The following is a 24,246-nucleotide window of genomic DNA, read 5'->3' on the forward strand; positions in this document are numbered from 1 at the left end:
GAGAGTGTTGGAATAATGGGGGAAGGATCTAAACTAGAGCATGAGAAGAGCGGGGCAGGTGCCCACAGCGAGCAGTCTCTCACAGCGAGCAGTCTCTCACAGCGAGCAGTCTCTCACAGCGAGCAGTCTCTCACAGCGAGCAGTCTCTCACAGCGAGCTCTCACTTTCCATATGTGTGAAGAATAATGTAAATAATCGTACTCCCCATGAAATCCCAATATTGGCCCTTATATTTGTTGAGCTTTTGCTGGCTTGTTCCTTCTGGAAATGTATAAAAATGTACAACTGGGTGTTACCATTCTTGATTACAAAGGGGTGTGTCCTTACACAATCTGACACTGTCAGCTGTGATTGGACAGTCACACACTGCGCAAGGAAAAACCCACAACACCCAGGAACTGCAGCATTTTCCCATGGGGCATATCATTGTTTACTGAAGCAGACTGTCCGGAGAGCAGATGGGTCTTCATTACAGTAGTGTCTTCAGTCCTGGGTGCAGAGTTTGGCACCATGACTGGGAGGTAATATGAGCAGCAGAGACACTGATTACAGAGCTGGGTCACTCTCGCTACTTGCTGTAGTTTTGCTAACACTCCTATCAGCAGGAGATTATCACTAGAGGACTAGTAAACCTACTGCCATGTAGTCCCACCCCCACCACTGACTGGCAGCTTTCTGCCTATGCACAGTATACACAGAAAGCTGTCAATCAGTGATATGGGTGGGGTAATACCGAGCTGAGCAGGTAAAACTGTGATTTTATCATAACTGCGGCAAGTAGCCCAGTAAGTGATATATTGGTGAAATCTGCGTCTCTGCCCCTACGTCATGCTGCTTCAAGATGATGTCGCAAAAACTTGGTGACCGATTTTCCTTTGAGAGAGAGTGAAGATAAGATGACTGTAGATGATGGGAGGGAGCAGGTGAATGTGCAGAGAGCAGTAACCGGGAAAAGAATAGAGGGATGCCCCAAGATACTCTAAGAGATAGTATCATCATAAAAGCTTTTCCATTCTTTTTAAAATTAACTTTTCACTACCAGCAATGCTATTTTCCTGCAGATAAATAGGGTTACAAATTGCTTCCAGTCATCTGAGTGGTGTGTGTGGGGGGCAGTTGCTGTGACTTTTTACTATACTTTGGGGGCTGTGATCACTCCCCCTGCACATTGGTTGACAGCCTGCTCTGCACACGCACACTGCACCTGCTGCAGAACAGTAGAAGTGCTGGAGACTGATTACAGCTGCCCTCACTGTATAGTGAGTGACTGATAACTGGAACAGCACCCTGCACCGTCCCGATGACTGAAAGCAAGAAGATGCAGGGAGAATATGCCTTAATTTTTTCTCTGTAGCCGCTGCTCCAGTAAGCCGGATATATAGGATTTAAGCGATATTTACATGCAGCTTGACCCTATTTCTGCAGGTAGATACCTTTTCTATTGGTGACAGGTTCCCTTTAAGTAATTTGCTACTAATGGTACTCAGAGGAGACTTTATGTTGGGGTATGGGAGCCCGTGGTTACTTTTGATTGTGAAGATGTATTTTTAGGATGGCCACCTATGTATTTATGGAGTATTAGTATCTTTAGCATTTATGGCATATCCACAGGTATGACCTAAATGCCATATAGCTGAGGGTCCTATAACTAATCTGCTAACACCATTCACAAATTCTTGGCTACCACTTTAAGGCTTGAGGTCTGGATCCTGCCCTCATGATGGGTTCTGGCCCTTGTGGATATTATATAAGCCTATAAGAAGATACATAACCATAATATTCAGAATTAATATAAATCTTTATTCAATCAATGTATATATTAAAACCAGATAACAAAAAAACAACAAGGGGGATAATGCACAGCAAAAATATTGAAATGTTATATACATCAAGTGGTGGAGGTACGGTATTATTTACTTATCAAAATGGCAGCTCATGAATATATAATTGCACAAAGTGCACGTTATTAATGGCCATGTACTATTGCATCAAAGTATCACAGGAAATAAATATAAAGTGCATAGTGCTATTCCTGATTTGTTAGTATGATAAACCGATAGTGCTAAAATACCAGAAAATAACATTGCATAGTCATATAAATGGTTATATAACTAGTAAAGATATGTATCATGTGTATACAGACCTCACACCAGCAGCTGATTCACGACACACGTTTTTTCGGTGGCTTTGACAAGGGAAGTGGCTCAAAGTCACAAGACCAGGTTTTTATTTGATAGTAGACCAATCAATAGGAGATTATTTGATTGCTGACAGCTGTCATCAGCCCATATGGGCAGTATGATCCAGCAGATGCCCGTGTCCAGAGACGCGACTTGGGTTGAGCACGTCATCTGGACCGGATAAGATGCCAGACTGGAAGTATCCTGTGTTCCACATGGATATCACTTAAGGCTCTGAAAAGTCGTAAAATGTTTGCTACTTTTGTAATTTTGACGCCAGTTTCGCCCAGTACCACCAGAATGGGCTGAGTGGAGGAGGGACTGGGACCTGACGCCACAATGTGTCTATTTTGTGACGAGCTGTGGTGTAACTTATGTCAGGAGTGTTACTGGTGTCTCAGACTGGAGTAAGATTTGTGCCGAGCGCCTCACCACTTTTAAGATACGTGTGCGTCTCATAATGAATTTGCAGCGTCTGACACCACCGCGCACCCTCATCCAGACCTGTGTGGACATCGCCAGTCTTGATGAGGTGGTGCCTAAATGTCTGACCTAGGGATGCCCGAATAGTCCTAAGCTGTGCCCTTTAGGACCAGTCGCTGGCCGATGTTGGCAGTAGGGGGAGGGGAATCTTAGTAACTTATTACTGCATTTTGAAATAATGTTCTATTAAAACTCCTAAAAATGTAGTAATAGCCACGCAGCACTTCACATTAATTAGACACTTGTTTTTCTCGTCTGTCATGTACTAAATATATGTACCCACTTCAGCTTGTCCAATGTAAATCCTTGAGTGATTCATCCTCTTTCTTGTATGTAGTAAACCACTCCTACAGCCAGGATAGTTTTCTGCATTCTGAGAGCATATTGCATCACATTTCTGTTTCCTTCCATGTTATGTGGGATTTTCACACATGTCCGCCTTGTTGCCTTGTCATTGAGCTCAGGCTGCCATGGCGAGCTGGAAAACTGTTCTGCCGCTTTAGTTATGTGTCCATCAGACTCATGTACCAATATAGATACCTTGTAATGGCACAGAGACCGCCCTCGGCTGAGCTTGCTCCTTGCAAGGAGTGGCTGCCAACATTGTCTTTTAAAGGGATTGTACATTTTATCCACCGCATATCAGAGGGGCCCAGAGATGAGTAAAGACTTTGCTCCAGGGGCATCAGTGCCCTACACATAACGTGTGTGCCAGGAAGAGCTGTCTGACGGGTGTCCTTCTGCCTTCTGTTAATGTGATATGCACCCAATGGCTAAAAAAAAATGGCCACATCTGTGAACCTCAAAATCTTCTTCTATACACGAGAAATTATAGAGGTTTATATGCCCCCGCAAGGCTAATGGGGGTCTAGATTGAGGGGCTCTCCTCTATTGGGATACATACTTTTTAAAGGGCCTATTAGTGGTTGTTAAATGTATGCAGTGAATCTAGCTGTAAATTTTGCAATAATCAATCTTTTTTTTTCCCCCCCCCCAGATATTCAGGAGAGGAGTGAATTGAAGCAATTCTTTGAAGACCACTATTCTCAGATTTATTTTATCTTCTATGAAAATTTCATTACACTGGAAAGTAGCTTAAAGCTAAAAGGTATGCCCTGATGTCTGCCCTGTATGCCCGGGTCTTGTGCCCAGATCTGTACATATCTGTGCCATCACTAATGGCTTCACTACTTCGCACCCTGACACTTTCAGCACCTTCAGCAGCTCTAGTTTGGGGTTGGCTAAACTCACAGATCAGTTTACCTTTCTTTGCTCTATCTGCTCTTACTATGTGACACTGTCACTGCATTTTATTTTTAGGATTTGTTTCTGTATTTTCTTAACTGTTTATATGCTGCCATAGAGAAAGTGTATGGCTCCTGCTAGCCCTGCCGATACAGAGTGATTGGCGGCCGATCTTGGACTAGCCATTATATAGGCTGAGCTGTCGCTCCGAGTGGGTGGGAGAAGCAGGACTCGTTCACACATTCAGTATTTGGTCAGTATTTTACATCAGTATTTGTAAGTCAAAACCAAGAGTGGAGCAATTAGAGGAAAAGTATAATAGAAACACGTCACCACTTCTGCATTTATCACCCACTCCTGGTTTTGGCTTACAAATACTGATGTAAAATACTGACCGTGTGAACGTGGTTTTAGTCTAGCAAGTCTCTCTTCCGTATTATAAGAGTATACTAAATGGGAACCTGTCAGTATGAAATCCAGACAGGTTCTCATTGTAGACAACTGTTTTAGGCCTCCCTCATTCAGATGTCAATGATTTTTCTCTTATATAAAAACACAGACAGTTGTTCATCGGTTTTTCATCAATGTTTCAGTTTTTCCCATCAGAGTTTCATCAGTGATTTTCACTAATCAAAAATAAAAAACTAAATTGCAAAGTTTCTCCTATTCGTTACAATGTTAATCAGGGACTGCAGACAGATATTACACTGATGCCATCCGTGAGTTGTCAGTGATTTTCAGGGTCTTAAAAACTTGTATGGGTAATTTTGGTCTGTGACTGTGATTAAAAACGGATACAGCGCAGTGTTGTTTTTTGTGGAATGAAAAATACAGATGTAAGAACAGCCCCACAGGTTATAATGGGTATATGTTCTATATGTAAAAAACACAGAACACGTACATGATTCAGGGACTCTGAATGAAGCCTTATACTTAGATAGTTTTAGAGAAAATCCTGAATTGAATACTAGCCCAGGCTAGTTGAGGCTCCCACTCGTTTTTCCCCATTCCCATTGGTTTTATTAATGGGTCTCTCACTATTTGCATTATAGGTAGTGACCTGTCAATCATGTCTAGTTGGGTGGGAAGTGGCCAGCAGGAGCTGCCCAGCAGACTCTTCTCTATGTGCATGGACTTTTTTTCTTCATTACTCTTTCTTCTAGCTATATTGTCTACCAAACGCTGCAGAGTTTGAGTAAAAGAAAGTTTTCTATACTGACCAACCGGCCTGAATTTCATGATGTCTGTGACGCTGACACAATTAGTAATGTCCTAATGTGCACAGAGACCTGCACAAAGCAGTCCTGAAAGTTAGTGATGGGCTGCTTCTTTTGATGAAGTTAGTATATTTTATTACTGCACTAGTTTTAATCCTTGAAGGTAATAGTAGTGTATAAATTCCTCTGTATAATGCTGCACAATGTAGAAAATTAACTTACAGCATACTGTGTAAAGCATGTACAGTGGGGGAAATAAGTATTTGATCCCTTGCTGTTTTTGTAAGTTTGCCCACTGATAAAGATATGAACTGTCTATAATTTTAAGGGTAGGTTAATTTTTACATTGAGAGATAGAATATCCCCAAAAAAAATCAAGAAAATCACATTGTATAAATTAGATGAATTTATTTGCATTTTGCAGTGAGAAATAAGTATTTGATCCCTCTGACAAACAACACTTAATACTTGGTGGCAAAACCCTTGTTGGCAAGCACAGCAGTCAGACGTTGTTTGTAGTTGATGATGAGGGTTGTGCACATGTCAGGAGGAATTTTGGTCCACTCCTCTTTGCAGATCATCTCTAAATCATTCAGATTTTGAGGCTGTCGCTTGGCAACTCGGAGCTTCAACTCCCTCCATAAGTTTTCTATGGGAATAAGGTCTGGAGACTGGCTAGGCCACTCCATGACCTTACTGTGCTTCTTTTTGAGGCATTCCTTTGTTGCCTTGGCTGTATGTTTTGGGTCATTGTCTTGCTGGAAGACCCAGCCACGACCCATCTTCAATGCTCTTACTGAGGGAAGGAGGTTGTTGGCCAAAATCTTGTGATACATGACCCCATCCATCTTCCCTTCGGTATGGTGCAGTCGCCATGTCCCCTTTGCAGAAAAGCATCCCCATATCATATTGTTTTCCCCACCATGCTTCACGGTTGGGACGATGTTCTTAGGGTTGTACTCATCCTTCTTCCTCCAATCACAGCAAGTTGAGTTAATGCCAAAGAGCTCAATATTTGTCTCATCTGATCACAGCACCTTCTCCCAATAACTCACAGAATCATCCAGGTGTTCATTGGCAAACTTCAGACGGGCCTGCACATATACCTTCTTGAGCAGGGGGACCTTGTGGGTACTGCAGGATTTTAAACCTTTAAGGTGTAATGTGTTACCAATGCTTTTCTTGGTGACTGTGGTCCCAACTGATCATTAAAAAGTTCCCCATGTGTAGTATTAGGCTTATCTCTCACTTTCCTCATGATCAAGGATACCCCACGAGGTGAAATTTTCAATGGTGCCCCAGATCGATGTCGATTGGCAGTCATTTTGTATTTCTTCCATTTTCTTCTTATTGCACCAACAGTTGTCTCCTTCTCATCCAGTGTCTTACTTATGGTTTTGTAGCCCATTCCAGCTTTGTGCAGGTCTTTGATCTTGTTCCTGACATCCTTAGAAAGCGCTTTGGTCTTGCCCATGTTGTAGAGGTTAGAGTCTGACTGATTAATTGAGTCTGTGGGCAGGAGTCTTTTATACAGGTAACTATGTAAGACAGCTGTCTTTAATGCAGGTAATTAGTTGATTAGGAGCCAGAACTCATAATGGTTTGTAGGGGATCAAATACTTATTTCTCACTGCAAAATGCAAAAAAAGTATCTAATTTATACAATGTGATTTTCTTCAATTTTTGGGGGGGATATTCTATCTCTCAATGTTAAAATTAACCTACCCTTAAAATTAGACTGTCTTTGTCAGTGGGCAAACTTACAAAAATAGCAAGGGATCAAATAATTTCCCCCACTGTAAATTACTATTGGAGAGTCCTATGGGAGGCGTCGATAGCCTGGAGAGTCCTATGGGAGGCGTCGATAGCCTGGAGATTCCTATGGGAGGCGTCGATAGCCTGGAGATTCCTATGGGAGGCGTCGATAGCCTGGAGAGTCCTATGGGAGGCGTCGATAGCCTGGAGAGTCCTATGGGAGGCGTCGATAGCCTGGAGAGTCCTATGGGAGGCGTCGATAGCCTGGAGAGTCCTATGGGAGGCGTCGATAGCCTGGAGAGTCCTGTGTCATGCCTGGCTTGATGGATGTGATGTTATTACAAGATGCCTCTTGTGAGACCTTAATGAAGAATGAGTGTGCTTAGATACCAGACTGCATGACTCCTAAGTACAGATATCACAATGTTATAAGTTCATTCTTTACTATATGGGGTTTTGGGCAAATGCTACAGAATCCCTTTAATAAAGTTACTACCATCCATTATAACTGTATGGTGAAGGTTTAGGTGTATAAAAACGAGTAACAAGTTGCCATTAAGTAATTCTTAACTTGTACTTCTTATCCTTGGTGTATCCTTTTTAGAGGTGGTATTCTTTTGCCATTGACCACTGTATTTTATGATGTGGTCACATCTCTCAATTTAAAATATATAAAGTATTAATGGAAATGCACTTTTGCTCATGTGGCATTGTACTGATACTGTACATCTGTGGTAAACTCTATATTAAACCAGTTTGTTTTTTACCATGTTTTCTTTACAAAAAAGGAATAAATCCTATCTCCCTTATCACCAGTAATAATCAGCGACTCCTGCCCATGTATCTATCATTTTATCTTTTTGTTGTGAATATTGTGTTGTGTAAAATGTCCATATATTTTGTTAAATATTACGTTTTTTTTTCCAGGGAATAAATCTCTAAGGGAGGAGCTGGACTCCATCCTATTTCTTTTTGAAGTAAGTATTTTTCTTCCGATGATATACACGATCTTTAGCCGGTTCCACGAGCGATATTGGCCAATACTTGTATATCACGCATTGTGATGTTGTAATGTGAACTAATAGATTAATCAGTAGTTATTTCTTCAAAGGAGTTCTTCCACTTCTTGACAGTCCTTGTGTTAGATGGTTACACAATCAGATGATCAATTTGGGTCCAGATTCTAAAACCTGTTAAGCTGAACTTTTATTGCAGTGGTAGTTTTTACTCCCCACACATTTGCACTTCTTTGGATTTTTCAGGGGATATGCAGTGTTATATGCTGGTCATTCACTGCAGATATTTACTATGATCTGTAGCTTAGCCTAGTGGTCCCTAAAAATGAAAGCCCCCACATCAGTCATCTGTCATGAACAGCTCTTTAAGTAAAAGCAACGACCGAAAATCATCCAGCACAACAGATCAACTGTTCCTCATATATCTGTCTTCAGCTGGCGTCTCACACTTCATTGTGTCATTCATTGTCTAAATTGGCCTTTAAGGACATCCCAAATTATCAGACCCCTGAAGCTGGCCTTTAAAGGGAACCCGTCATGTAAAAAACCAAAACCATGTTAATCTGCCAGTTAATAGTGTTCTAAAGCCATGAGGCTGCCACACTGAGAGCCCCACTGCCAGAAGGAAATGAACTTTATTCCTCCCGGCAGCCTCCAGCTTGCAGTCATACAGGCACGGCCGGCTCTGCTTTAGTCACCGCTCAGTACATAGTGACCGGCGTCTGTAAACACAATCCGTGCACGGTCTGACATCCGGCTCAGCAGTGCATCAGTACTGCTGGGAGGAAGGGAAATCATTTCCTCCCTATAGTCCGGCCGTCTGTGCTGCGGCCGCACGACTTTACAAGGCTATAAACCTGCAGACACTACAGGTCAATAGGATTTTTGATATAATAGGTCCCCTTCAAGCTAGCTTTACAATTAGTTTCAGGAGTGCATTGCCTCCTGGCTTCCTGTTTGCCAGGTGGTGGTGCGCTACTGACTGATTGCATGGTTGGGCCGCTGGTCTGAACTGTGTATTTTCTGATGCTTCAAGCTGAGGCAACTTTGTTTTTGTAGCATCGGAGAAATGCAGGTCACTAAACCCGGCCGGATCCAGTGATTCGATGAGCATTACAGTATTGCTTATAAGTTCTCGTGGAAAGAGCTTGTAGCTGCTGCAGTGGTGGTTGGTCATCTAGGCAGCAAGCAGTGCGCAAAAAAATTAAAATTCCCTCCCCTCTTTAGTTTTTCCAAGAACTTTGCAATTTTATCCACTAAAAACATAAGAATAATCCTTTAAATGGCTTATCCAGGACTATTTTTTTTTTTTTTTTACTATGGGCTTAAAATCTAACAGGCAGTTAATTGCCAACTACCTGCCTGTTATACATTGCTCTTTTCCAAAGCGGTCACCGACCTCTCCTGCTGGCAATGCTGCGGCTTCCACTGACATCATGCCGACAGCACAGCTGGTTCTCTTGCGCTCTGCTCGGTTGACGGGGCGTGACTGTCCATGTCATGCTGATTGACAGACGTCTCCCCGCTTCCTAACTGCAGCATGACGCCGGCAGTCACGCCCCGCCGACAGAGCAGACCCGGAGTGGAAGCGTTACTCTGACGTGGAGCAGCAGAATCGCCGGCAAAAGCGGTCCGTGTTTGCTCTGAGCCGGCACCCGGTAGGACAGGCAGGTGATTAGCAACTACCTGCCTATTAGTTCTTAGGCCAATAGAAAAAAAACATAGTCCTGGAAAACCTCTTTAGATGACAGGTTTGCTTGGACCACTTACTAGCTGCTTATTCATTGCTCTCAAGGCCACTTGTATGGTAGAATTCTGGAATTTTGCATGCAGTCTCTTATTTTTGTGATATGTTTTATTATGGAATAGCAGAAGCCGTGTTTACTTCTTACTTACCTTTTTATCAGAAAATGTTATGTTTTGATGCTTAGTACTGTATGAATAACTGAGCGAGTGAGGCTTCCACATTCAGGTATAACAAAAACATGAGATGAGGTCACAGCACTAACCTTGGTAATATTACTTTCTAGGCTGTAGAATAAATGTTGGTATGTAGATTGCAGATTGCGGTCGGCCTGAACTCAGACTTATGAGTTTGAGGTGTCCTTTCAATATTAGGCCGGCCATACACTTTACATGGCTATTTCTCCTGCTTTTCACCATACATTTGCATGCTTGGTTGTATGGCCAATAGGACCACGCACAATATTTGCTGGGCACAGTACCTTCACCTCGGTGATTGTACTACCTTGTGTGTAGTTATATCTCCATACCTGCTGTCCGACCATTGAAGGGATGCACTCACTCCATGTTGGGCTGTGTTCACATACTGTTTGGCCATTCATTAAACATCAGGACAGGTGTTAAGCTGATGCCTCTGATAGATACCATGCAGTGAACTCCACCAAGGGATGACTGTGTGTCTTCCCAACATAGCATAGCTTCTGTGTCCTGACAAACCCGGATCTGCTATGCCAGTGGTTGAAGTCATGACAGTAGACGTCCCTGTAAATAGGACTGCTATGGGTGCCCAAGTTACAGAGAAAAACTGTCTAAAAAAAAAAATAATAATAAAAATCTACAACCCCCATAGGTCATAGGGAACAAATTATGACTTTGTCGTTGTAGATCTGTAACTAAAATATTTTAATAACTAAAAAATCCTAAATCCCACAAAAATCACCTTTTTAATCTATATTTGCGTAGCAAAAACAATGATCTAATTATAGATTACACACAAATTCATATGTACTCTCCAACTAGTGCGTCAGTATAAAATACTTTCTCCTGTATAGAATAAAGCCTTATACAGCCATGTCAGTGAAAAATCTGCTGCAATGCGACAAAAAAACTAAAATAAATAATAAAACTCGCCAGTCAATAAATCATTTTAACCTGGTCATTAAGAGGGTTAAAGGTGCAAAATAGCCTGTTAATTAAGAAGAGGATAGTGTACTAGTAAATCAGAATTGATTATCAGTTATAATAATGATGGCCTTGAGCTTTCATGGTTGCAAACAGGATTAGAAATCTAGAGAATTGGGTTAATTACCTGGTAATTTGAGTTCCTCGTCTGAGGCCGCTGTGTCCCTGAAGGGCTGAGCTGTGCAATTGTCACAGTACTGATTAAATTCTGCCAACCTAGAAGAAAGCTCGGCCTGTGTAACCTGCATGTTCCAAAAATAATGTGAAACCAGCAATGTCCTGATTCCCCTCCAGTATGAGCCGGAGTATAGTGGGTATACTGTGCAGCTCTCAGCGCGTGTTATAGGGGCTGTTCAAGATATTGAAAAAGCTGCACATAGGCTGCCAAACGTCTAAACTAGCACCCGCGTTCCAGCACCCGCGCTCCCAACACTTCTCCCTTCACTTCTATTTTTCCAGGCTGCAGACATCCCGACTTGTGCAGCAAATCACTGGCCTCAGCGATAAACGGCACAAGACTGCTGCTGCCAGTCTTTAGCTGCAGCGGTCACATAGGGTATACAGGCTGTGACTGCTGCAGCCAAAGTGTAGAGAGTCAGGGAGAGCGCTTGAGAGGCGAGGAGTAATCTTGTGTTGTCCGATTACATGTAGGGCTGCCTGTGTGCAGTTTCTACATTATCTCGTACATTTTATTTCATATCTCGCATTTTACATTAATCTCTTAAGGATTATCAGATTTTTACACATATAAAAAAACTATTATATATATATATATATATATGTGTGTGTATATGTAACATATGAAAATACTTAACTATGTTTCATATTAATTGTTTTGTTGCTCTTCTTTTTACTAGAAAATTCTACAACTACTACCTGAAAGGATTTTCTACCGCTGGCAGTACCATAGTATAGGTAAGAATCATGTTGATGATGATCATAATTTTGCAAGTTTTTTTTTAATACTAAATTATTATCACTGTAATTTCTGAAATAATTTTAGTTGGATATAAAATGGTTTATAAAATGTTCAGCTTTATATTCAGAATAAAATGCCCATTTCAATTCAGCCAAATGGTTCATTTCTCATCATGGAAACATATCTGTCGCTGATAAAACCGTTTATGCTGCCATAAGGATCATGTGATCTTAAATGTGATCATCATCTGTGAAAATGTCAGAGGTGGACTTTCATGTATGCACACATCAGTTATATTAAAGAGATTGTTCGGGGCTTTTCTATTGATAACCTATTGATGACCCATCCTAAGGATAGGCTGTCGGTGGACCGTTGCCGATGACCTATTCCCAGTGTCTGTGCAGCCAGATGTGCTCAGTTTTGGAGCTCGGCAAAGAGGCCGCAGCCTGGTACTGCACATCCGCCCGTATTGATACGTATAGGGCAGCACCCAACCGTGGCCGCTATGCAGCTCTCAGCTCCAGAACTGCGCACATCTGGCCTCCGCTGGCCCCGGGAACAGCTCATCGGTGGGGGTGCTGGGTGTCAATCCCCACTGATCACATGTTAAAGACTTATCCTAAAGATAGGCCATAAATATAAAAGTCCCAGACAACCCCTTTAACTACTGCATGTATTTCCAATGTTTTTTTCAAAAGAAACACAAAGTTATTGCACTTTTTAGCTTTTAATATGTTATGTTGACTCATAGGCTTGCCTTTGTCACACACAGACCGTGTAATTTAAAAAAAAAAAAAAAAAAGTATATATTATATATAGAGTACTGTGCAACAGTTTTAGGCAGGTGTGGGAAAAAACTGCTACAAAGTAAATATGCTATTAAAAATATTTGTTGTTAATTGTTTTTAATAAATTAATACAATGCCTGGCTTTGCCATTAAAAAAAAAAAAAAGAAAACGTTTCCTAGGACACTTTCACATTCCCTCGTGACAGACTATTCATGTCGTTGCTCACATAGTCTCCAGACCAATGTCCAGCTCTTTGCATCCAAGACAAAAGGTGGGTCTCATCGCTGCAGAGGATGGACTTCCATTCCAGCCTCCGTTGGCTTCTTGCTCTGCACCGTGGTTGTCTTGGAGAGCATGGATGTGGTTTGTGCAGTCACTGTTTGTCGCCTTAGGCTTAGTGCCTGATGTTTAATTACACTTGCAGTGCAGAAAGGATCAGTCATGGAACCAGTGGTACGGCAATTTCTATACTGTCCCGTTTTCAACTCGATAACACCAGGCCACATGTTTGTGTTACTGTGAGCAGCCAGCGTGGCCTATGGCCTGCAGCGTCTCTGGACTTGTCACCCATCGAGCACATCTGGGGCGTCATTAGCCTGCAATTGCAAAAGGAGCTGCCAGCAGCGGGTTTTGATGATTTGCTCAAGTGCCTTCAGGGTGGGAGAACATTCCTCAGACAACTATTAATAATCTCATTGAGTCAATTCTTCCAGCGTTTTTTTTTTTCATCTATAGAAAGTGCAAAAATGCAACATAACATTTTTGCATAATTTTTTGGTAAATAAAACTAACTTTATTAATGTACTTTAGATAAATAACACATGTAATCTTAACCCCTTCCTGACCTTGGAAATACTCAGTATGTCCATGTTGGGGAAGTGCTTGCTAACCTTGGACTTAACGAGTACGCCCAGGCTATTTTGCACGCACAGTCCCTGCGTGTGCGCACGATTGCTGCCGGGTGTCAGCTGATTCTGACAGCTGACACCCGACTCTCAGTGCCAGGAGCCGTGCCTGCACCGCTCCCGGCATTTAACCCCCTAAATGCTGCAATCGCAACATTTAGCGAGCAGGCAGAGGGACAGAAGCTCCTCTGCTCTTGGATCATCGCGGGGTTCTGATCCTTGCCACGGTGACCTGATCATGACGACATCCGGGTCACCAGGCACTAGTAAGTTAGTTAGATCATGCACAATTTCTTTGCTTTATAACTGCAATCAGACTGCGAAATGTGAAAGTCCCATAGTACGATAAAGTAAAAAGAGGGAAAAAAAATAATAAAAAAATGTAATATTTTTTTTAAAAAAATCAGAAAATTATAATGAAAAGAATAAAAATATATTGTACTGATAAATTTGTAAATTTATGTAAAAAAATAAATAAATAAAAAAATACACACATTTGGTATCGCTGCGTTCTAAACGACCTTCCCCATAAAACTGTCACACTGGTTAACCCCTTCAATGAAAAAAGTAAATAAAAAACGAAGCGAAAAAAGATTCTTTATCATCATACCGCCAAACAAAAAGTGGAATAAAACGCAAACAAAAAGTGGAATAAAATGCGATCAAAAAGGCGAATGTAAATAAAAATAGTATCTCTGAAAACATCATCTTGTCCCGCAAAGGAACAAGACGCCATCAGCCCAAAAGATGGTTAGAGCTCTCAGAATAAAGCGATGTAAAAATAATTTTTTTCTATGAAATAGTTTTTGTGTAAAGGCGCCAAAACATTAAAAAAAGATATAAATGTAGTACCGCTGTAATTGTACTGACCCGAAGAATAAAGCTGCCTTATCAATTTTACCACACGTGGAACGGCATAAAAAGAAACAGAAAAAAAAACAATTCCTGAATTGTTGATCTTTGTTAATTCTGCCTCCCAAAAATCGGAATAGATGTCATGTGTCCAAAAATGGTACCAATAAAAACGTCAACTCGTCCCACAAAAAGCAAGCCATTACATGACTGTCTGCCGAAATATGGAAAAATTATAGCGCTCAAAGTACAGCGATTAAAAAAAAATAGTTTTTGTAAAAAAAAAAAAAATCATCTGTTAGTGTGTGACAGCTGCCAAACATAAACTCTATTCTTCGGGGCGGTGCAATTACAGCGGTACCAGAAAGTCATCTAATCACGAGGAATGGTACAAAAAATAAAAAAAACTAATTCTTCACCTGCTGTTCATTTGTTCATTCTGACTCCCAAAGATCTCAGTAAGGCTCGGCTTACATCTATCCTGTGCTGTGCACTGGGCGCTTACATCGGGGTTTCCGTTTAAATCTCTGAAATACCTGACTAAACCCCTGGCGGAAGATTCCCTATAATTAGGCAGATGGAGGCAATGTGAATGCCCTCTGGCCTATGATCAGGCTGTGTCTCTCTTTTTAGGCATGCATAAAAGTGTTGTCAGCCACAGTTTTGGCACTTCTGAAAAGAAGAACAATGCTGAACAGAGGCCAGAGCAACTGCTACCTCATTATAGTGAATGGATCCCTCGGGAATTTCATCTGAATCACGTCATTCGGAGATTAAGATGTAAATACTTGTATGCCAAAAATTACAAAAGTATTCTTGGGGTGATACCTTTATTGGCTAACCAGAAAAAAAAAAAAAAAAAAAAAAAAAAAAAATATATATATATATATATATATATATATATACATATACATATATATATATATATATATATATATATACACATATATATATATATATACACATATATATATATATATATATATATACATATACACATATATGTGTATGTGTGTGTATATATATATATATATATATATATATATATATATATATATACAAGCTTTCAGAGCACAGAGGCTCCTTCTTCAGGCAAGATTACAAATGAATTCAAAAGACAAAAGGCACGTCATTTGAGAGATGTTACAACAAGACATTTGTTCATGAGGTGTAAGTTGTGATGCCTCCTACAGATGAGTTAGGGAGAGCAAATTTTTTTTTTTTTTTTTTGCAAAATGAGAGGCCTTGGGAATGTTTAATTATCTGGAGGTGTGAATTGTGTCCATGTAGTGAGTCATAAAGCCAGGTGTTATATTTAGTCCTGTTGTCAGTGAATTGAACATCCTTATCAATTTGAATTCCCAAATTTTTCTTTCTCTGTTGCCCTTGAAGTGACCTTTTAGTATTAGCACTTTTAGATCTGTCATACAGTGTCCCCGGCCAGAGAAATGTTTTCCCACAGGTGTATCCAGTTCATTCTTAATTGTGTGTCTGTGTAAATTCATTCTTGTTTGCAGTTTTTGCATAGTTTCTCCAATATAAACTCCTTCCGGACACCTTGTACATTGTATCATGTCACCACACTGGAGGATGTACATGAAAAGACATCCTTGATTTTGTAGTCCTGATTTGTGTTAGGTATACAGACTGTATTTGATGGTAATATGTGGGTACAAGTTTTGCATTTTTTGTTTTTACATGGGAATGTGCCCGTCACTGATGGTGATGAGAGGACACTTCTGACAAGGAGATTCCTTAAGTTAGGGGGCTGTTTGTAGGAGAGAAGTGGTAGTTCTGGGAATATTTCTTTCAGTTTTTGGTCTCTGTGGAATATGGGTTGGAGATCAGCACCAATTTTCCTTAGAATGTTCATGTGGGGGTTGTATGTGATCACAAGAGGTACCCTGTTGTTGTCCTCCCTTTGTCTGTAATCCAGGAGGCTGCTTCTTGGTATCCTTGTAGCTCTGTGAATGTGTTCATTTATTACCAGTGGATGGTATCCTTGTTGTAGGAATGTATTCCTCAGTGATAGTAGCTGCAGTTTTCTGTCCTTGCTGTCTGAACAGATTCGAATGTACCTCAGAGCTTGACTGTAGATGATGGATTTTTTTGTGTGTCTTGGATGAAAGCTGTTCCATCTAAGATATGCTGGACGTCCTGTGGGCTTATGGTAAATTGATGTCTGTATGGTGTTGTCTTTGATGTATATGGTCATGTCCAGAAAATGTATTTGGAATTTTGAGAAGTTGAGGGTGAGCTTGATGGTTGGGTGGAATCTGTTGAAGTTATCGTGGAAGGTCAGCAGATCATCTTTTGAGCCTATCCAGATTATTAGCAGATCATCGATGTAGCGGAAGTATGCTAGGGGTTTAATAGAGCAAGATGACAAAAACTCCTCCTCTAGTTTAGCCATAAATAGGTTAGCATATTGTGGGGACATTTTGCTTCCCATGGCGCTACCCATACATTGTTGGTATAAATTGTTCCCAAAGGAGAAATAATTGTGATGGAGCACAAACCTGATGAATTGCAGAGTTGCTTCTGTAGCCAGATTATTTTTTTGTAGGAAATGTTTGCATGCTGCAATCCCATCCTCATGAGGAATGTTGGAGTAGAGAGACGCTACATCCATGGTGGCTAGTATTGTGTCCTCCGGAAGTGGGCCCAGGGATGACAGTTTGCAGAGAATATCCGTGGTGTTCTGGATATAGCTGGGTGTGCGTCTCACCAGGGGTTTCAGAATGTTCTCTACCCAGCCTGAGATATTTTCCGTTAATCTCCCAATGCCAGAAATGATTGGCCTCCCAGGGTTACCTTCTTTATGTATTTTAGGTAACATGTAGAAGGTACCTGTTTGGGGATTGTCTGGTATTAGTTCCAGTAGTGAGGATGAAGTAGAATCAAAGCCATTGATGATATGTATCAGTTCCTCTGTGTATTTTTTGGTGGGATCTTCCTGAAGTGGAGTGTAGTATTTTATATCCAAGAGTAGTCTGTGTGCTTCTTGGATGTAATCTGACATGTTCATAATGACTACAGCTCCTCCTTTGTCTGCTGGTTTGATAATGATATTGTATTGTACATCATGGAGATTAAGATGGAAACCCTGATGTAAGCGCTCACCGAAGAGCGCAGGATAAATATGATCCAAAATGTTATGTAAAATGTTCCCAATAAAACCTTCAACTCAATCCACAAAAAAAGCCCCCACTGAGGTCCGTCATCTGTTAGCGGAAATATAGGTGTCTTCCACATTACTGGTAGTTCAAAGGCTCTGGCAAAGTGAAATGGCTCCTTGTCCCCCAAAAGAAATCCAGCGAATGCTGCTCTCCCAAATCCAAATGCCCCCCTCTGTTCTGAGCCCCAGTGTGCCAAAACTACATTTAGCGCCCACATGTTTGTTTCTGTAGCGATGGGAGCCTGCCTAATTTACAGGTGCATGTCTCCAGGAGCACGAGCTGGGCACAACGTGTACTGGTCGCTACAACGTGTACTGGTCGCTACAACCGTGGTTTGCAATTTTCACTCAGCAACATCCACTTCTACTTGTTTCTGGAAAACACCCAAGGAGTCTAAATCATCATTACACCTGTAGATAAATTCCTAAAGGGGTATAATTTCCAAAATGGGGTCACTTGAGGGGGGATTCTGCTCTTCTAGCACTTAGGGGCTCTGTATATGGAGTCTGCAATCTATTCTCGGCAAATAGCGCTCTATCCCTCCCGAGTGTCGCCGTGTGGCCAAGCAGTACTGAACAGCCACATATGGAGTATTGCCATGTTCAGCAGGAATTGTGGGAAAAATTTTGGTACCATTTTTACCCACTTCCCCCTTGTGAAAATGTAAAATCTGTGGCTAAAATGAAATTTTCATGGTAAAAATTAAATTTTTTTCTTCACTGCCCAATGGTATAAAATTCTGTGACACACCTGTGGTGTCAATATGATCACTTCACCCCCAGATGAATTCATTGAGAGGTGTAGTTTGTAAAATGGAGTCACTTATGGGGGGTTCTGTGCCTGAGAAGTATTTCTCGATTACATGTAGGGTATTGGTGTACTCGGGAAAAAATGGACCTCAGATTTTTGTAAAAAATTTTTCTATTAGCCCTTAGAAAAATTAAAAACTTGGGGCTAAAACAACATTTTAGTAGTAAAAATGTAATTATTCTTTCATGATCGCCAAATGGTATGAAATTCTATGAGGCACCTTTGGTGTCAATGTGATCACTGCACCACTAGATGAATTCATTGGGGGGGTGTAGTTTGTAAAAGTGGGTCACATACCGGGGTTTTGCTGTTCTGGCACCTCAGGGGCTCTGCCATTGTGACATGACACCCTCAAACCATTCCAGCAAAATCTGAACTCCGATATGGCGCTTCTTCCCTTCTGAGCTTTGCACTGTGCCTCAGAAGAGTCAGTTTTGTTTTTTTTCTGTCATGTAGACCCCTCAAAGTCACTTCAAATGTGATGTGGTCCTTAAAAGAATAGTTTTGTAAATTTTGTTGGAAAAATTAGAAATCGCTGGTCAAATTTTAACCCTTATAACTTCCTAACAAAAAAAAAAATTAAGTTTAAAAAATTGTGCTAATGTAATGTAGATATGTGGGAAATGTTATTTATGAACTATTTTATGTGACATATCTCTCTGATTTAAGGGCATGAAAATGGCAACATTTTGGAGAAAATGAGTTTTGGTTGCAGAAAAAAAAAGTTGCAAAATCTGTGTGAAGAAACCTTTAGTGAGCCCCATCCTCTGGATCATTGGGGGTCATCAAGTTATCTCCTATCTTGTTTGATAGGTAATACCTTGTGTACTTGGCACAGCCCCTTTATGATATGTGATCTACCTTTTTGTAGATCGTTTATATAATAAACTCCGTTCAAGGATCCATACAAATAACGAACAGCGGCTACATCTCAGTGTGATCTGCTTTTTGCTGAGCGTGCAGAATATCTGTGGAAAGAATGGCTGGAAGTGTAAGGTCAGGGATATAGGGTCTTGTTGATGGGAACACAGAGACATCTGCACTGACTTACTGAAAGCTTCTTCCTTCCTTTGCACGTTCTTTCGTTATCATTCCAGGACAAAACCTTTTAGTTCCTGTCGCCGTGATTTCTAGTGAATAAATATTTAATGAGTTTAGGATTCTGAAATCCCCGTTTGTTTTCCTGATCCGTCCTCTCGTGTTCCCTTAGGACATCCATTTTCTTTCGTATAGCAGTTTTTCCACGTTTATTACATCAGATTATTTTGTATTTTTGGTTGTTAACATTTTCTTTGTCTTTTATAGGTTCAGTTTTAAAGAAGCTTTTACACACTGGAAACTCTATAAAGGTGAGAGCTATACAGAATATTGTGAATAATTCTTCCTTTGGGGTAAATGCGTATGTGGTGTACTTACTGTGGATATTCTGCACACAACAAAAACGCAACATGTGCTCTCAGCCCTGTAAGCTGCTCATCTGCTGTGTGCACACTTTGCGTTTTTGCTGCTTTTTTTAGTGCAGATTTGTCACAAAACCTGAAGGGCTGATGCCAGCAAAGTGAAGGAGAATCCTGAAGTCTCATGCACACTTTGCTTATTTTTCCCTTGCAGATTTGGTGCAGACTCTTTCAGTCAACTCTTTCAGCATCTTTGCTGCAGATTTCACCCATACTAATGAGTGGAGAACAATCTGCACCAAAAACGCACTTTTTTTTTTTCCTGCCAAGAGATGCAGAAATTTCTACACCAAATAGTTAATGTGTGCACATGCCCTTACAGTACCAGCTAAGTATATAACGTTTAAGAGCCTGTGTACACGTTGCAGATTTGTTGCTTTTTTCTATACTGATTTGACACAAAACATGAAGGGTTTCTTGATGCCAGCAAATATAATGAGAATCCTGAAGTGTCATGCACACGTGGCTTATTTTTTCCTTGCAGATTTGATGTAAATTCTTTCAGCGTTTTTGCTGCAGATTTCACTCATACTAATGAATGGGGAAAATCTGCACCAAAAAAATGCACCTTTTTTTTTTACACCGTTTTTCCTGCCAAGAGATGTAGAAATGGTTCAGCAATTTCTGCACAAAATACTGAACGTGTGCACATACCCTAAAACGTCTCCTCCACATGTTGCAGAAACTTTCTGACTTTCAACACGTATTTTAAAATCTGTGGCATGTCTGTTCTTTCTGAAGATTTCATCCACCTTAATGTAGAGGGGTGAAATCTGCCACAAATTCACATTAAACATCTGTGGAAATTCCACCCCATGTACAAGTGGCGTAAAGCTGCTCTCTGCTCAAATTTGATCTTCTCGTATCTGTTAAAGCAACAACAACAAAAAAATTCTACATCCCTAAAGCCACCATTGTAACAGAACGGTGAATCTATGTCCGGTTTGTATCTTGTTAAAGGGTGGCTCCTGCGCGGCTCACTTCTGTGTTGGGCGTGAGCGATGCTGATGAGGTCTCATAGACCGGCGCCTGCTACAACGTGACCGTAAAATACTTACACAAGCACACATCATAAAAATTGAGAGCAGAACACATCCAAGTAATACACAACGAAGAGCAATCTTTATTAAATGTCATTATACCCACCAAACAAGAAAAACCTCCTTATTAAGGGCATCTAAAAATAGACTCTCTCTTCCTGTAAATTCATGTCTGTGTCCCAGTAAACCTTTATGGTAATTCCCCAGCAATATGTGCACATATAGGAGACCCAGCTCCTCTCTTCTTCTCGGCCTACAACCTGCAACAGTGACCCCATTCCTTCACATCTCCTGCAGTCCCTCTCACCGGTGGTCACCACTCACCTGACTAAAATATTTAACCTCTCTCTTTCTTCAGGTATCTTTCCCTCCTCATTTAAACATGCCATCATAACCCCTTTACTTAAAAATCCATCCCTGCACCAGAACTGCACTGCTAACTACAGACCTGTCTCTAATCTTCCTTTCATCTCTAAACTCCTGGAACGCTTGGTCCACTCCCGTCTAATCCGCTATCTCTCAGATAACTCTCTCCTCGACCCTCTACAATCTGGTTTCCACTCCTTACACTCCACTGAAACTGCCCTCACTAAAGTCTCTAATGATCTACTAACAGCTAAATCCAAAGGTCACTGCTCCCTGCTGCTTCTCCTGGATCTCTCTGCAGCATTTGGCACTGTGGATCACCAGCTCCTCCTCACTATGCTCCGCTCTATAGGCCTCAAGGACACCATTCTCTCCTTGTTCTCCTCCTACCTCTCTGACCGCTCCTTGACTGTATATTTTGCCGGCTCCTCTTCCTCTCCTCATCCTCTTACTATCGGTGTTTTGCAGGGCTCAGTTCTAGGCCCCCTCCTCTTCTCTCTATACACTGCCCCTATTGGACAAACAATCAGCAGATTTGGGTTCCAGTATCATCTCTATGCTGACTACAACCAATTATACACTTCTTCCCCTGACATCACCTCTACCCTAATACAAAATACCAAGGATTGTTTGTCTGCTGTGTCTAACATCATGTCTTCCCTTTATCTTAAACTGAATCTCTCCAAAACTGAACTTCTTGTGTTTCCCCCCCTCTACTAACCTAACTCTACCTAACATTGAAATTACCTTGGAGGGTTCAACCATAACTCCCAAGCAGCATGCCCGCTGCCTTGGGGTCATATTCGACACCAACCTTTCCTTTACTCCCTATATCCGATCACTCACTCGCTCTTGTCACCTACATCTTAAAAACATCGCCAGAATCCGATCTTTTCTCACTTTTGAAACTGCTAAAACTCTTACTGTCGCTCTTATTCACTCTCGTCTGGACTACTGCAACTCTCTTCTGATCGGTCTCCCTCTTACCAAAATTTCCCCTCTCCAATCTGTCCTGAATGCGGCTGCCAGGGTCGTATTTCTGTCCAGCCGCTTCACCGATGCCTCCACCTTGTGCCAGTCATTACACTGGTTACCCATTCGCTACAGGGTCCAATATAAACTCATCGCTCTCACCCACAAAGCTCTCCACAGTTCTGCACCACCTTGTATCTCCTCTCTCATCTCAGTCTATCGTCCTACACGTGCCCTCCGTTCCACAAATGACCTAAGACTAACATCCCCCATAATCCGAACCTCGCACCTCCGTCTCCAAGACTTCTCTCGTGCTGCGCCAGTTCTCTGGAATGCGCTACCCCAGACGATCCGATTGATGCCTAGCCCCGATGTCTTCAAGCGCGCTTTAACCCTCCGTCACATAGAACCGATATTGTAACGAGTTCACATACAATGTGAATGTCAGGCGCAGGCTAGAAAAATACCTATAATATCTAATGTTTGCAATTTCAGTGCTCTAAAAGTGATCAGTGACCTTCATCGGGATGTAATAAAAGAGACTACACATAATCAGGTGCAAAAAAAAAAACATTTACTTAACATAAAACTAATAACTCTGAAATACAAACATTTCAAAACTCCCGCCAAATAAAAGAGATGTGCCTGTCAGGCCTATTGTATGTGACGGAGGGTTAAAAACCCATCTCTTTAAACAAGCCTACCACCTCAAATACCCAGTAAACTAACTTTCCCCTGTTCCCTCCTCAATATTATTCAGAATCTGCTCCCTACTGTTCATCTGTCTCTACACCCTCCATGCACACGATAACTGCACTCGGTAATTGAGTATTGCACTTGAACATACAGGCTGATGACCGGATCATACAGCCTTATATGATAATCCCGACTTATTATAATTGCCTGACCTGAAATAACAAGCACTTTCCACCTATTGTGTCTCCCCTTTTCCTTGTAGATTGTAAGCTTGCGAGCAGGGACCTCACTCCTAATGTAACTGTTTAACCTGTCTCACCTTGTATTGAATTTATTGTTTGTACATGTCCCCGCTTAATTGTAAAGTGCTGCGGAATATGTTGGCGCTATATAAATAAAAATTATTATTATTATTATAAGAGAGAGCAGAACCTGGGATATGGTGCCGGCAAAGGAACCCAATAATGGCAACACAGAAGCTGCCAAACCGTGCAGGAAGAACATGCTAATGCATACATTTTAACCCCTTCATGACCGGGCCATTTTCCGAGTTTGCGTTTTCGTTTTTTGCTCTCCTTCCCAGAGCCATAACTTTTTTTTATTTTTTGTTAAATATGGCCATGTGAGGGCTTATTTTTTGCGGGGCAAGTTGTACTTTTGAACGATGCTATTGGTTTTACCATATCATGTACTGGAAAAACGGGAAAAAAATTCCAAGTGGGGTGAAATTGCAAAAAAAGTGCAATTCCACAGTTTTTTTTTTTTTTATTATTTTTTTTTACAATGTTCACTAAATGCTAAAACTGACCTGTCATTATGATTCTTCAGATCATTACGAGTTTGCAGATATCAAACATGTATAGGTTCTTTTTTATTTAAGTGGTGAAAAAAATATATCCAATGTTTGTAAAAAAAAAAAAAATGGCACCATTTTCTGAGACCTGTAGCGTCTCCATTTTTCAGGATCTGGGGTCGGGTGAGGGATTATTTTTTGCACGCCGAGCTGACATTTTTATGGATCCCATTTTGGGGATACATTTGATAGAGATAGAGCCCTTACCTAAACCCAATTGAGCATCTCTGGAGAGACCTGAAAATGGCTGTCCACCAACGTTCACCATCCAACCTGACGGAACTGGAGAGGACCTGCAAGGAAGAATGGCAGAGGATCCCCAAATCCAGGTGTGAAAAACTTGTTGCATCATTCCCAAGAAGACTCATGGCTGTACTAGCTCAAAAGGGTGCTTCTACTCCATACTGAGCAAAGGGTCTGAATACTTATGACCATGCGATATTTCAGTTTTTCTTTTTTTAATAAATTTGCAAAAATTTCTACATTTGTTTTTTTTCAGTCAAGATGGGGTGCAGAGTGTACATTAATAAGAAAAAAATGAACTTTTTAGAATTTACCAAATGGCTGCAATGAAACAAAGAGTGAAT

General features: G+C 41.1%; 1 protein-coding gene across 3 annotated transcripts in view; it reads left to right on the forward strand.

Moving 5' to 3' along the window:
- Nucleotides 1-24,246, forward strand: part of RALGAPA2 (Ral GTPase activating protein catalytic subunit alpha 2) — a 330,418-nt gene that overhangs the window by 34,295 nt on the left and 271,877 nt on the right. For all 3 annotated transcript variants that reach the window (XM_073672456.1, XM_073672457.1, XM_073672458.1), the window contains exons 2-5: nt 3,661-3,771; nt 7,808-7,857; nt 11,679-11,736; nt 19,581-19,624. In XM_073672456.1, the coding sequence (XP_073528557.1) occupies nt 3,661-3,771; nt 7,808-7,857; nt 11,679-11,736; nt 19,581-19,624 (263 nt within the window). The remainder of the gene's footprint in view (nt 1-3,660; nt 3,772-7,807; nt 7,858-11,678; nt 11,737-19,580; nt 19,625-24,246) is intronic.

The sequence above is a fragment of the Phyllobates terribilis genome, unplaced genomic scaffold (genome assembly GCF_046119375.1).
Source record: "Phyllobates terribilis strain yellow unplaced genomic scaffold, ASM4611937v1 Scaffold_3__8_contigs__length_932513732, whole genome shotgun sequence".
Lineage (NCBI taxonomy): Eukaryota > Metazoa > Chordata > Amphibia > Anura > Dendrobatidae > Phyllobates > Phyllobates terribilis.